Raw genomic sequence first — 14842 nt, forward strand, 5'->3', positions numbered from 1 at the left:
GCTTTGATTTAAAGACTATATATATTATTTGTCTTTTATGAAATACGTTTTTGGGAGGAAAAAAGTGAGATTAGGGTTTTGTTTACACTATCCTTTCTTACACTGATGTCAAATTACTGAATATTGACAACAACTTCAGTTAAGTGGAGATGTATAATTGACTAGCTGATGATTCTGAAGCTTGCTTTACCCAATAAGAGTCTCCTGCCTTAGTACACTTGTATTTAAATTGAAGCATCGGCTGGTTGCTTTTCTAAAAATACCACCACCAAATACTCTTACACAAATCAAATTTATTTTAAACAGAGGTTCCACATTAGCGTTTTCCACCAACACGAGGAGCCTGTGCTTTCATGGGCTTGGCAATCTTCTGTTTAGGGGCAGCCTTAGAAGTAGCCTAAAAAGGAAAAGAGAAGCAGGAAAGGTAAAATATTAAGTATGATAATATTAATGTGTAAATACTAACTGCATAAATAGAAAAATAAAGTAAGAGATGATAGAGTGGAGTCAGACCATTGACTGAGGCTACCTAAATCTACTGTTTTTATCAGTTAAATACCTCTATAATACCAAAATCTCCACATGTCAGAGATCTTAATTATTCTAATCACAGCTACTTGTTAAAGAAGCAAAAACAGAATTAGATTCTTAATGTTATCAATTAGCGATGGGCTATAAATTGATCAATATTTTTTCTCATGAAAAACGGTGACGACAAGCTTAATGTATAAAATTTGAACATTTTTCACCTGTCTTATTTAAAAAGAAATAGACAAAGCTTGGGGCCTATCACAAAACATAGTCTTAGTGAAACACCAGAACAGCAACCAGTTCTGCACTTTGCAGTACTGCATGTTCCATTAAACTAGAAACGTGACCGTTAACAGCATGGTCCTAAATAATGTGAGGAGAGATGTTATGCAAAGTCAACTACCTGGCAAGTGAAGCTAACAAGGAAAATGTGTTAGCAGCTGACAGATAACACTAAAGAAAAGGCAAACATCAAAAGTTTGATAATGTTTTGTTTAACATAAATCAGACCAAACACAACTAAACCAAATATGCAAGATATGCCACCAACAGATACTCAAAAAAATCTACTCCTCCATCTCAAAAGATACCAACTGAATATGATGCTTGTCAGAAGAAACACTCAACTAATGTGGCGAGCAATACATAGACAGCATCTGTTGTGGCAATGTTTGCAAATCGCCGCATATAAAGGACCAAAAAGGCAACAGGACATTATGAATGTAGTTGCTGACATTCACCAAGATTCATTATTTTTGAGGCACTTTTCTCACCTCCTGTCCAGTTTTATACTGTCCATCTTTGAAGGTGACTCTCTCAATGTGCACCTTTATTCCTCCTCATGCATCTCCCACGTGCACTTACTTTATCTTTGTGCTGCCAAAGCCACAATGACCAATCAGACTGCCGAGGTACTGGACACACAGACTTGTGTTTTATAATACAGTTGATGTATTAAGCTTATATTACTGTGATGTTTGCATTTAAATGTATTTGAACTGTTACACTTGATTTGTTCCATAGCTGGTTAGGTTGAGCTAAGTAACTGGTATTATTTCAATTAAAGCATTTGTTTTTGTTTAGAAAATTTTGTATATATAGTTTTTGCATGCGTTTGTTGACAATAAATATTTCAAACTATAAAAAACATTTTACTCAGTCTGCAGTATTAAGATGCACTCTTACAGTAATATGAATTTATCATGATAGAAATTTAACAGTGAAAATTGTGATTATTTTTGGCTGTATCACCCAACTCTACTATCAGTTTGCACTGCCACAATCCTGTTAAAACAGACAGCAAAGAATGGAAATGTACTGAAGCCTTTGAAGACATGGTTTTTTACATCTTTAACCTACATTGATTAAATGTAGAAATGGCATAGGACTCTACAACAAAACTCTACTGACCAACATTTTGAAGCACTCGATGCTATATGTAGACAAGCAATGCAAAATGGTGATTGACTGTCAAGACTGCACGTCTAAATCTCTTCAGAATGTAAACATTATGTTGACATTTAGAATGATAGAAAAGCAAAAATCGCAATTATACCTTATGAAAGTAGAACTGTATTTATAGTAGGATTTTTTAAAAAGTTATTTTTGAAGTGTTTTGAGTATATTTCAATATAATGCCCAATTATTTACCTTAGTACTCTGGGTCGTAGCCTTCTTGGTTACTTGCTTAGCCTTCTTAGCCTCTTTAGCAGCCCTATAAAAACAGATTACTCGATTAAAATCAAATACATTAAAATAACTTACTATTGAAAAGTGTTAATGTGCCATGTGAGAAAAGAACCCCTGCTGCCCAGAGAACATCACAAGTTTTCTGAACTGAATCGCTAGAGATAAGCATTTTTCCATTCGTTTTGCATGTGATGTCCGACACGTAGCTGGAAGTGGTCTTCTAGCCTGTGGCAATGAGCTGAAGCACTGCTTTACAAAAGGTGTCATTCCAACAGAGATCTTTGCAGGACATGTATTATCAAACACTAGCTCCTACAATGTTCCACCCCTTAAACCACCATAAATAGATGAAAACCTTATGAAAAACAATTTCAAAAATTCAACTCTCTCTTCTGCAGCATTATTAAACGAGAATATAAAACTCAAGAGGCATTTTGACTACTTTTACACATAGATTTTAATAAATCAGTCAGACTAAGGATAAAATATGCATGCTATTTTATTGAACCATTGCTTGAGCATTCTTGATATACATATTTCTTTTGGAGATGAGCCACACTGCTTAGGGTGCAGGGGAAGGGGACTTAGGACTGGCTTGGTTTCAGCAAGTTAAGCAGCTGATTAAACTCAACATTAGTAGTGAGAATAACAACATTTTATTTTTTTAGCGCCTTTAAATTAAAAATGCCACTCTGAGGTTGGGAAAGAAAAGATTGACTATGGGTTTGAATCCCATCAATAGCCACTGCCTATGTGAAGTCTTCACAACTTTCCTTAGTTTGCATGCAATTTCTCTGGCTTTCCTTTCACACCATGAAGATGTGTGTATCAGGGTATTAATTCTAACTAGGCACACTGATAAGATGTGTGTGTGACAGAAGGCATTATGAGCTAGCTCCGCATCTAGAGTTGGTATCTGACTTTTAATCAATGCTGCAAGGATAGGCATCAGTGCCACGTGACTATAATTATATACATCTGAGAATACCAAAATGGTATGTACAAAGATTTCCACAATGAACAACCAGGCACAATCAACACTTACTTGACAAAATAGTTAATCTAAACCAGAAGTCAGGCATCTGCTGAAAGTTTGTTTTAAATGGTTTCATTTAAATGAACAATAAAACCACAACTTACTGATTCACCAAGTATCAAGCACCATATATGCCTGGAGGAATGCACAAGTTATTGTTTTTACAAAAGCCAAAATTTTCTAGGACTCACAAAACGTACATAACTACAAAACACATTTGTTTCAGTCTATTTAAATAGCAACTTCTAGAAAACTAGTCAGCATTCAAAGCCCTGGAAATGCTAATAACAAAAGTTGGCTGCTTTCCTAAATTATTTCCTCTATGAGCACTACATATGCGTAAAATTTAGTGTGTCTGCGTTTGAAATGATGCATGCCAATTTAAAACATTTTGACAAAGAACTATGCAACCAGTCATGAAGGTGAAAATTTACAATTTAAATGCAAGATACACTGTTTTGATACTGGACTAAAACATACCATTGCACTTGGCAATACTGTAGATTGTAATTAAACATTTTTAAATCTACTTAACCTATATAATGCTTAATTTTGTTACAGTAGTTATTCATTTAACTTCTCTACAAACAGTATGTTCCCTGACGAAGAAGGGGGGGGGGAACCACATTTTCTTTACTGGTGACTAAAAATCTGTTTTGAATGTAAACAGTTGAAAACCTGCACAGAAATGCTATTGGTTAAATAGATCAATCCTTTATACATTTCTAATAGTTTATATAAATTTATGTAAATAAAATTTCATCAAAAATGTAAACAGTGGACTGTTACAATCAACATTCATGAGCACAAAAAAATATTAAGATATAATCTACTTTTTGTATGGCATAGCATTGGCTGCCAGTTATACCACTATGGGTATAGCTTAGAACAACTTAGGTAGAACTTTCAGATAGTAAACTTGTGACACTATAGTATGTACAGACCAACATCTTCCATCCAACAGTACTTCTTTTGTCAGGGGAAAAAAAAAATTAAAAAGGGCCAACAGATGGGCAAAAATCAGTAAACTATCAGCACTACACAACAGCAGTTCTAAAAGAGACATCTGAATGTAAAACTCACTTTGCAGGTGACAACACAACTAAACTCTGCACTGTAAAAAGGCAAAAACCAAAGCACAGAGGCAAAAGGCTAGAGAATTTCAACTAGTTCTTGCCAATTCATGCTGACTCAAAGAAAAAGTACAAGAAAAAAAATCTTAAGTATGGATCTATTCTGCCAGGTTTAAACAATACAGGCACAAGTAACTGTATAATGGTGTAGGCCAGTGTTTCTTAAACTATGGGTCTCCATCTAATTGTGTGGTAAAATTAAGCAAGTTGTCCAAGTGCAAATTCTGTAACAAGTGATAAACCCGCTTAATTATCATACTATTATTGTCAGTGTAGTATGTGAAACAATGATGCTGATGCATCACAGACAGCTTTTGCTTCTGAGGCCAAAAAAAAAAAAAAAAAAATTCCCACCTTGCATTTCACCAGTGAGACAGGACTGGCTGCAAACACTTGAATAAAAATGGGAGAGAGAGGAGGAAATGACGGATGAGCTTATAAGAGGAAGAGACCACCACAGTAGTCTGAAATGTTGAAATGAAAAAAGCAGGTGTGACTCAAGAATGTGCTGACTTTCAGTGTTTTGTGAGAGGTGAGTCAACAGAGTGAGAATATTTAATGTGTCGTGGCAGTGTTTTTATACTAAATGATGTTCCAGTGGTCATGGACAACTGGTTGGTTTCTCATTATGTGTTTGCTTTTACAACAGGCACTGAATTTAAATCAGCAAATGAGGTACTTTGTTTTATGTCAAACATGCCTTGATAAGGAAAAATTCCTTCTTACACTATTTTAAAGTAGTTCTACAGATATTAATCTACTGGTAATGTGAAATGTAAGACCAACTGAGAACTGCAAGAACACTTCAAAATATCAAATAGTGAGACATGCAATAAATATTCAGCACATCAGTCAGTAGAAAACATTTTAAATTGGAGTGTTCACTAAATTATTCAGCAAGATTTATCCCTTCACCCATAAGTAGTACGCAAATTGAGTATACGCAAATTGTTTAGGAATAACTTATCTTTTTGGGTTAAGTAAACTGTTAAACAGAAACTGTATTATTTGAAACTATTCATTTGAAAATTTTTATTTTTTAATGCTGTTAATAAATCAATGTAGCTGAATTAAAAATTTTTAATTATACAATTTAACAGGTGTCAGATGACACAGTGACCTTTCATTCTATGCCTTCTAAAATCCTCATATCCTTACCAAGCTAAAAGCTAAGCACTTCCATAAGCAGGGACACATTTAAAATCTGTTCTCATTTTGAATTATAGTTGTTTTAGGCTCAAGCTACATGTGCTCCCTGCATGGAGTCTGCATATTTTTCCAGTGTGCACGTGGATTTCCACCAACAGTCTAAACACATGCAGCGTAGGTGAACTGGCAATGCTTAACTGGCCCTATATTGTGTGTGTTCCTGCAGTGATGGGAATGACATGCTGTTCAGGAGTTGTTCCTGCTTTGCACACCATGGTTTCTGGGATAGGGGTAAGCTGCCCCATCACCCTGCTCTGAATAAACACATTTGGAATATGAATAAACAGAAAATTGCTCTCTTAATATTCACTTCAAAAATTATGACTTAAAGAAAACATTTACTTTTTTATTGTGTGGCCATTGTTATTTGTCTCTTTATCATTCTGCTGTCGTAAAGTTAATCATCTTCACTGCTGATTTTCAAATTTGGGTCCTCACAGTAAACCGTTTAATCTCCTTAAAGCATTAAGAGTTGAGCATTACTCAGGCTGTAAACATAGTGCTAAAACCGTTAGTCTTAAGCGTCAATGGGCTAACTGTACAGACGCAGCTTGTGTAAACGTTACACCTGAAAGTTACCTGGACTGTAAATGTGTCAACAGCGTTAGTGCTGAGCATTGCTTGGGAAACTATGTAGGTGTAAGCAACAGGCCTGAGTGTGTTACCCAGGCAAAGGTGCAGACACATCTTGTCCTACCCTCATAATATCTTTCTGCATATTCTTCTGTTGATAACCCTTCTTGATGAAATTCTTCAACAACATTTGGATAATACGTCATCTTTAATTGGGAACTTAAAGTGAGGAAAACGTTAAAATTTATAAGAGCTGAGAAAGCAGAAAACGTCTGTCAAAAGCATTCACATGAATGAGAGGTGAGATTACAGCGTGCGTGGCTGAAAATGGTTGACAGGAGGGCGTGACTTGAATAAATCTCATGGCCAAGGTCTCAACTCCCGTGACTTGAAAAAAATCTTCCAGAAAGCCTTCTCATTGCAGGATTTTTTTTTTTATTATAATAGAGAGATTTGTATTGTTACACTTTCTACACTTCTGACTTTATACTTTTTAGTATATTGCACATTTTACAGTACATGTAACTTTTTCATGCAAAAAAATGCAACATTTTTACACGTTTCTTCGAGAAAAAAATGTAACGCTAATAAAGCTACACATACCTGCTATAGTCTATATTTACATGACACAACGAAAGTCTTGATATAAGTAACATTTAAACACAATAACACATCTGAATAAAAAGTTACTGATCAGGCATATCCCTTCACATCATCCATGTACTGAACTGCAAACATACTTTTTTAGCAGGATAATATTCGCTAATTTGAAGATACATTTTTGGAATGGCCAGAAAATTCACCTTAATGTAGATAGATAGATACTTTATTAATCCCAAGGGGAAATTCACATAATGTTGTGGCTTTCTCAGTAAACTGATTTGAGAACAGACTCGCCAACAGCTACTGTCTATGTAGATCAATGTGCCAATTTCTGAGTCTATGACTTGACAGATTCAACCTGTTCAGAAATCAAATAAGACTACTTTGCTATTAGTTAGGCATAACTACTTAAATAATTTCAAGGTGCTCAAACAATTAATCTTCTGTAGACACAAACAAGACTCACCGGATTGCCTGTTCCCTTTGGGCTTTGCGCACTTCAGGCTTCTGATTTCTCTTGGCTAGAATTTCTGCCAGTGAGGCACCAGTAATAGCCCTTTGTAACTTCACAACACGACGAGCACGTTTCTTCTGCACCTCTTCCTACCAAACATGACAAATCAAATGTAGGTTGGTGTGAGTGAGGAGGGTTTATAAACATTTTCATGTGACATGAGACTTGAAAACAGATTCATATCTGCACATGTTTTACTATGAATCACCACCATGTCAATATGTGACAATTCTTTACTTGTATATTTAAAGCTGTGTGTTATTGCTTATAATGTATTATAATATAAGGTATATAATATATACATATTATATATTACACATGTATATAATATATACATCAAATCTCCCAAACCACATTATAGCGTCTTGTACGCCATCTTATGTAAATACTTTTAGATGATGAAAAAAATGAGTAAAAAATTATTTCCACACACCAAAAATGTTTGTGAAAGTACAACCATATTTTCCAAGCTTGGTTGACTCAAGAAATATACTTACAGACTGGCCTTTCTTGTGTTTACGTCTATACAAGACAGTCCAGTTGATTTGTCGAGGATTCCTCTTTGCAAGGAATGCCGACTCGCATTTTGCATTCAAAAATTGGAAAACCTTTAAAAGAACAAAGGTTAATTAAGCAGAACATAGCAAAATCAAGAAATTGTAATGTGCTGACAGTCTTTATTTCCCTTCAGGCACGTTTAGAAAGAGACGTCATCAAGCAGGCAACTATATTGCTTCTCCAATATATTCCTGATACAAATTTTAACCTACTTCCGGTTCACCTTATTTACTATTAAGTATATTCGCAAACAATAGTTGTTTACTTTCAAATGCCACTTGGAGAGGATGAATCCTTTATTTGTAACAAGATTTAGAGCAAATATGACGACAACCCAAAACGTCAAACAGACGTGGCTCACTAATCGAACCCGGGCGGTTTAACCCCGCGGTGGGGGTTAAGGGAGAAGATATCTAGCAACTACAAACACTGGCCTGTTCTACACTTTTGACGACAGGCTACTTATTGATTGTCATTTGACGTTCGTAACACGGACTCGCCAAAACCATCCATCAGCTACCGCTTTAACACAAAATATAAGCAACAGAGCATCATACTTGCTCGTGCATACCCCGAACACCAGAGCCAGAAGAATAAAACTTTAAAGACACAGTAACATACTGTACCAAACTTTAATCATAACACATTAAGTAAAACTCAAAAAAGAAAACAATACATTTATGAAATATCTATTTATTAAATTAGCTGAAATCAAATATGCAGCGACTTTGGTTTTACCTTCCCGTCAATCCTGGCGTATCGCCTGCCATGGCCAGGGTAGATTTTATAACCGCTAAAGCTGCAGAGTTCGACCCTGCATTTAAAAAAGAATAAAGAAGGAAAACAAAAAAAATGAATTAGATATGATATATATATCTCATGAATGAATGTATACTCGATTTTCAAGAGGATGGTTGCTGATAATAACAAGAATCACTCACTTCATGGCTACGGCTAAGATGGCGAAGAGGAAGAGAGCATCATGGGATCTCCGGATCTACCTTCCGGTAAAGAATTAATTACTCAAATAACCATTAGAAATCTAAATAACTTGTATTATATGTTATTTATCATCATTATATCTTCAGAAAACTATTAATAATATTATTTTGAAGTAGAATTATTACGACCAATCGGCAGCTAAAGCCGTTGCCTGGCGTTAGACAAGCGGGAAGTATGGCGGCTATTGAAGACACAACAGAGCCGAAAATGGCATTCCGGAAAGGTGCGTAGTGTTATCGTTGCAATATATGACTCGCATGTATCACCATACTACGGAGTATAACTGTGCGTTGTTATGAGTTTAAGTTTTGTTCTATTACAAATTTCTAGGGCCAAAATATAAAAGAAAGCGTGACCCAATTCTGTTTTGAGTGCAAACAGGGTGACTAGGCAATGCATCACGGTCAATGTAGATTTCTTCGGGACGAGTGTATATTTGGACAGATTTGCTTTTGAACAGATGAGAACTACAAATCCCATTGTTCTCTGCGCCACTTTCCGTATCTTTTGCCATCGGGCAGATTGGAACATGACAGTAGCAAAGATGCTTTTGTACACGACGGAGTACTCTTCATGTCCACGTTAAGGATTGAGGCTGGATCAGCTGTATTTTAGATTTCAGATTAAATATGTATTATTTCTTAGTTTCTTACGCGATTTTACTGTATTTTTCGGTCCACCGCAGTTGTCCCTAAAATACAGTCCTGCTAAAGGCAAATAGACAAACATTTAAGTTCGAAGAATGCTGGCTAAGTTATAAAGTAGACGTTGATTAAAGTTGTCTATGCATTTAGTTTTAAAAGTTTGATACAACTTATTTAAAATTAGCGAGTACATTCGGTGTTTTTTTTTTTCAATACCGTCCACAATGGTAATCTCCAGCTTGCCACAAGACAAAAACGGTAGGTATTTTAATTTAATCTTTTCGGATATATTTTTGAAGTTGCAGAATAGCTAAATATCACCAGTTTTTTTTTTTTATACCAAATTGATATCTGTATCCCTGCTTTAAAGTCGGCACCTCATTTTATTTCGCACCGACGGGAATATGAACAAATATCTTTCGTTGTAATATAACCGACAATGCCATAAAGTGGATTGAGTTTTATTGAATTATTGTATATCTTTAGATATTCTTTAGTTTTTTCATAATTTGCGTCACTTTTGACAACATTACTACAAGGTGGTGTTGTCATAACGCCAAATGAAAGGAGTTTGTTATAGGTTGTTACTGTTAAACAAATAACAAGGAACAACACAATTCTCAATTTCCTGAAGCTACATAGCTATATAATGAAAACAGTCAGCAGACAGATACTATAGAAATATTATACATATTTCAAATGATCACATCACCAACTTTGAATAAGCAGAAGAGCAAACTGGGAAATTTGTAAAAGGAACAAATAGCTTGATTTTAGGTGCTTGGTGTTACTTGTTTTTTTCTTTTGAGAATTCTACTCAATTAAATAGACATTAGCCTTGTTAACAAGTCTTGTAGAAACTGGAGACTTCAAAAACTTCTAGAGAGGTACACCTCAAGAACAGATTAATTCTCTTAAGCCAACAAAGATGATGCATAGGTTGAAATAATCATCTGTAAGGTAGTAATGTTTTACAATTTACCATAGATCAGAACAGAGAAAAAATGGACATGAGTACAAGTAAACTTGTTTTGTAAACTTTTAAAGAGTTATTAAAATATAAACAATAAAGCACTATGTTTCACACAGCTAATCATAATACTTTGAGCGTTTCAAAATTTTCACTTTTAAATTCACTGTATCACTGAAGTGATAGTTAGAAAAACAGTTAATTGAAAATACAGTCGTCCATGGGAGCTGTTGTTCATTCTCATATAGTTTAAGGGACATCACTTTAATATTTCTGTTAGCTCAAAATTGTAATAATGTATTTTACCAGCTTTAAGCTGTACAGTAAACTTTAACATAATAAGTGAAGAAAACGAAATAAAGGTAAGCAAAACAAACTTATGTTATAGCTGATGATATGTTATGGTGATGTACAGTATAACAATTGTCTGTTATTTTAAGATGCTGTGGTGGATCTGTCGGGTCAGGGAATCCAGAAACTGGATGAGTCATTTCCATGTCCTTCTGGCTGTCACACATTAATCCTCGACAAAAACCAGATAATAAAACTAGAACATCTGGAAAAATGCAAAGATTTAATGCAGGTATTATGCAAGAAAATATTTACTATATTTACATTCTTTCTGTTATTACCAAGTTTTTCTGTCCTTTTGTGGTTTTTGTGCATTTTCTGTTGAATATTCTGACACATGCAGTAACTAAAAATTAAATGCATTACAATTTATCTGTCAGCATTAAACACATTGTGATATCCTCTACAAATCTCAAGTAAAAAAATTATCAAAAAATTTTGATGTGTATTTCATTGATAATAATTTGAAGTGAATATAATTTTAGTCATTTTTCATGTTGATGTTCTTTTTCTTTTCCATCTCCTTTTTGTATAGTTGTCTGTGGCAAACAATCGGATTGTACGACTGATGGGATTATGTAGATTAACCAATCTCAGGGTCCTGAATTTACCTAACAATAGTATTGGCTTTATTGAAGGTTTGAAGGATCTAGTTCATTTGGAGTGGCTTAATTTAGGTGGGAATAATATCAAGGTGAGTGCATTCCCAAACATTTAATAATAAGTAGTTGTCTCAGGCATATGTAGTCCATGCCAAAAAGGTCCATCTTCAATGTATTAATCTGATTTGCCTAAAACTAATATGGAAGGCCAGCATTGTCAGGTTTATAATAATTTTATTTTATGTATTTATTTCATAGAAGCATTCTAGTGGCAGTCTTGAGAATATCAGGCTAAAAATAAAAGGTAATGATGCCCAGACAAATTAAGAGTCAAGTCATTGTGACCTCTGGCTGCTTATTCTGCTGCTGTAGAATAGTAAAAATTCCTCAATTACATGTTTTCTTTCAGCTGTGGAAATAGTGTAATTTAAGTATATTTTATAAGCACAGGAATCATTGCCAGGTGCTCAGCCCAGTTTGGCACAGAATATATTGGCTGCTTGGATATGACTTTCAGACTGTGTTCGGAATGACAGACAGATCATGTGCTGGTTGCAGGAATGTTGTTCCAACCAGGAGGAAAGATTTGGGGAAGCCAGAGGAACAACACCAAGGAAGGGATGGTGGATCATGTAACAGCAGGTTGTCATAGCTCCTATGACAATTACTTTTACCATATGTAGAGATTTTGTGTCCTCCATGGATTGCAGGATAATGCATCAAAGCCACTGACTTGATGTGGTGGGACTCTGTTCATTGCACTCTTTATATCATTTATTTTTGAACTGTTCCTTGGCCAATTGCATTTGGATTAGCGCTGGGTTAGAGCAGTCTAAACTGTAGTGGATATGCGCTACTTTGTTTTCAGCCTAGCTTGTATATTTTCAGATTATTGAATTACTGCACATTCTAAATAGTAAAGCTTAGTTGATCCAGAAACTAATTACACAAACAAGAGTCTGAAAGAATAGGTCGCATTTCATCAGTCATGGTATATTTTCCACCATTTATGCAATTTATTGTAGACAACTTAACAGAGTTACAGGAAGGCAGAGTTAACTTTTGGTATAAGTGAAAGATATGGGAAGTGTATGTATGAGTTTTTTTTTTGAAGCAATAGTCTTATGATTCATGAAATGAGCAGAAGCAATTGTAAGGTTTAGAAAAGGTTAGATATTATTCTTAAACTGTTGTATATGAGGGTGGCCTGGGTAAGGGTAAGGAGACCTGGGTTCGCTTCCCGAGTCCTCCCTGTGTGGAGTTTGCATGTTCTCCCCGTGTCTGCGTGGGTTTCTTCTGGGTGCTCCAGTTTCCTCCTACAGTCCAAAGACATGCAGGTTAGGTGTATTGGCGATCCTAAATTGTCCCTAGTGTGTGCTTGGTGTGTGAGGGTGTATGTTCCCTGCGGTGAGCTTGTGCCCTGCCCAGGGATTTGTTCCTGCCTTGTGCCCTGTGTTGGCTGGAATTGGCTCCAGCAGACCCCTGTGACCCTGCGTTAGGATATAGTGGGTTGGATATGACTGTCTGACTGTTGTATATGAAATGGGTTATTCTCAGACATATACTATGCATTAGTGAAACTGCATATGAAGATTTTTTTTGTGCTTTTCTAGTCTAAAAGCTAAAGACCCTGTACTGTCTTGTAAGGAAATTGAACTTTCTTAGTACTGAACAAAAGTGATTACTTGGGGAGCTAATTTAGGCCTCTAAATTCTCAAAAATATTTATTGATAAGGTTGATTTATTTGAATTCTTCAAGTTAAATAGATAATTGTGTGATTGTGGATGCTGGCCAAAGTTAAGGGAAAATGTATTCAATTATGTTGATTGTAGAACACATTTCTTCTCAAAAAGGTCCTGGGGGTATGGAACAAATTGGTACAAAGTCATGCAATTTTGTTTAAGTGTAATCTTGACAGCTTTTCAGAAGTATCTGGATAATATGTGATGACAAGCTAGCCATTGACTGAACTTGATGACCAGAATGGTCACTTCTCATTTGTGAAACATGAGGAGTTTTTAAATTTAAGAAATTTGTGAGCAAGTTCATGAATGAATGAATGAATGAAGGAATGAATGAATGCAAATGTGACAGTCAGTTTATATAAGATCTTTTTCAAGCTTATGTTTATATCTCTGTATTATATAAAAAAAATCTTGGGAGAAGACATTTTCAGAGAGATAATTTCAAGTCCCGCGAGACGAGGCTTTGTGTTAAGAGGTTAATTGAAACCTAACCGGTCCAAGTGGGTGTGGAAATAAAAGATAAACAGTAGATGAAGAAAAGACAAAGAGTAGAAGACAAAGTAGAACATCGTAAAGAGGTTCAAAAATGTTGGTGTGATACATGTGCAGAGCAGGTTAGAGATTATGAATGTACTAAAATTCAAAAGTCACAAAAAACTAATAGTAAAGATCGCATTAGCGCTAACAAACGGAAATTATTACTCCATGAAATAACGGAACTGCGAAAAGAGATAGAGTATATGGACATACAGTAGGTAATACGACTAAAGTATGTAGATATTGTTCGGCCCTAAAAGTTTAAGCCTGAGACTTGTAGATCGTCTAATCGTGTTGCCATCAGGGAAAAGTAGTGTTTCTTTCCAATGAAGAGGCATATCCGCGAGAAATAAAAGATTTGTTATTTGGTGAAAGTGAAATCCACAAACGCTACAGGCAAAATATCCGAATCAACAATAATCTGTTCGCGTTCACATCATTCAATGCTCAGAACATAAATTTACAGGATTTAGGACCATACCCTATTAGAATCTGTGGTCCCACATCAATTAAAGGTACTACAAGTTTAATTTCAAAGAAACCACAATTTGGTCAGGTTTATATTTATGATCACAAAGAAGCGATGCAACATAGAATCGAAAGAGTTAAACGATTGGAAGTATTAGAAATTCTACAGCCAATAATGGATACAAATCCATACATCCAAAAGTATTGCACTTTACATGAAATTTATCTGCAAAACACGTAAAAAAGTTTTCTTGGATTTCTATATGAATCTGAAAGATCAAGCTTGCATATATACTGTAATAAACCAACATGTGATGAATTGTTAGCGATAAGAGTTTCGAAAGACATTGATATCAAAGACAGAGTTGATATTCATGTTTATCCAAAAGCACAGCACAATTCATTGCAGCCAGCAGATCCGGGAAATGACTAGCCTGTAGGGCAATCGGGGGCAGAGCCCCTTAGTACTTGACTATGATAATTTTGGTAATGGTTGTCATTGACACATAGTATTTTAGTCTTCAAAGCTAAACTCTGCAATAAGTCATCCTAAAATAAAATCTTATATGTGATAACATCACAGCTACAACTTAAAATATTTAAACACAAATGAACCACTGAAGGATTCTACACATATCCTAGTCCAGCAAAGTGGGGGCAAATACAGGATTCAAGC

At 35.2% G+C, this 14842-nt stretch overlaps 2 protein-coding genes across 4 annotated transcripts in view; one reads left to right on the plus strand and one right to left on the minus strand.

The window, feature by feature from the left end:
- Positions 1 to 273: 273 nt before the first annotated feature.
- Positions 274 to 14842, minus strand: part of rpl24 (ribosomal protein L24) — a 730678-nt gene continuing 716109 nt past the window's right edge. The window contains exons 1-6 of one of the 2 annotated variants that reach the window (XM_028799946.2): positions 8788 to 8817; positions 8585 to 8660; positions 7786 to 7896; positions 7241 to 7377; positions 2182 to 2245; positions 274 to 397 (exon numbers count right to left, since the gene is read on the minus strand). In XM_028799946.2, the coding sequence (XP_028655779.1) occupies positions 317 to 397; positions 2182 to 2245; positions 7241 to 7377; positions 7786 to 7896; positions 8585 to 8660; positions 8788 to 8792 (474 nt within the window). In that variant the 5' untranslated portion in view covers positions 8793 to 8817 and the 3' untranslated portion in view covers positions 274 to 316. Of the gene's footprint in view, positions 398 to 2181; positions 2246 to 7240; positions 7378 to 7785; positions 7897 to 8584; positions 8661 to 8787; positions 8818 to 14842 lie in introns of those variants that run through there. The other variant, XM_051926095.1, reaches the window with a different exon arrangement.
- The window catches only part of cep97 (centrosomal protein 97), an 80411-nt gene continuing 74567 nt past the window's right edge, over positions 8999 to 14842 (plus strand). Inside the window, exons 1-3 of one of the 2 annotated variants that reach the window (XM_051926070.1) lie at positions 8999 to 9071; positions 10903 to 11045; positions 11349 to 11507. In XM_051926070.1, coding sequence (XP_051782030.1) covers positions 9023 to 9071; positions 10903 to 11045; positions 11349 to 11507 — 351 coding nt within the window. In that variant the 5' untranslated portion in view covers positions 8999 to 9022. The other variant, XM_051926071.1, reaches the window with a different exon arrangement.

Source organism: Erpetoichthys calabaricus, chromosome 4, assembly GCF_900747795.2.
Source record: "Erpetoichthys calabaricus chromosome 4, fErpCal1.3, whole genome shotgun sequence".
Classification (NCBI taxonomy): domain Eukaryota; kingdom Metazoa; phylum Chordata; class Cladistia; order Polypteriformes; family Polypteridae; genus Erpetoichthys; species Erpetoichthys calabaricus.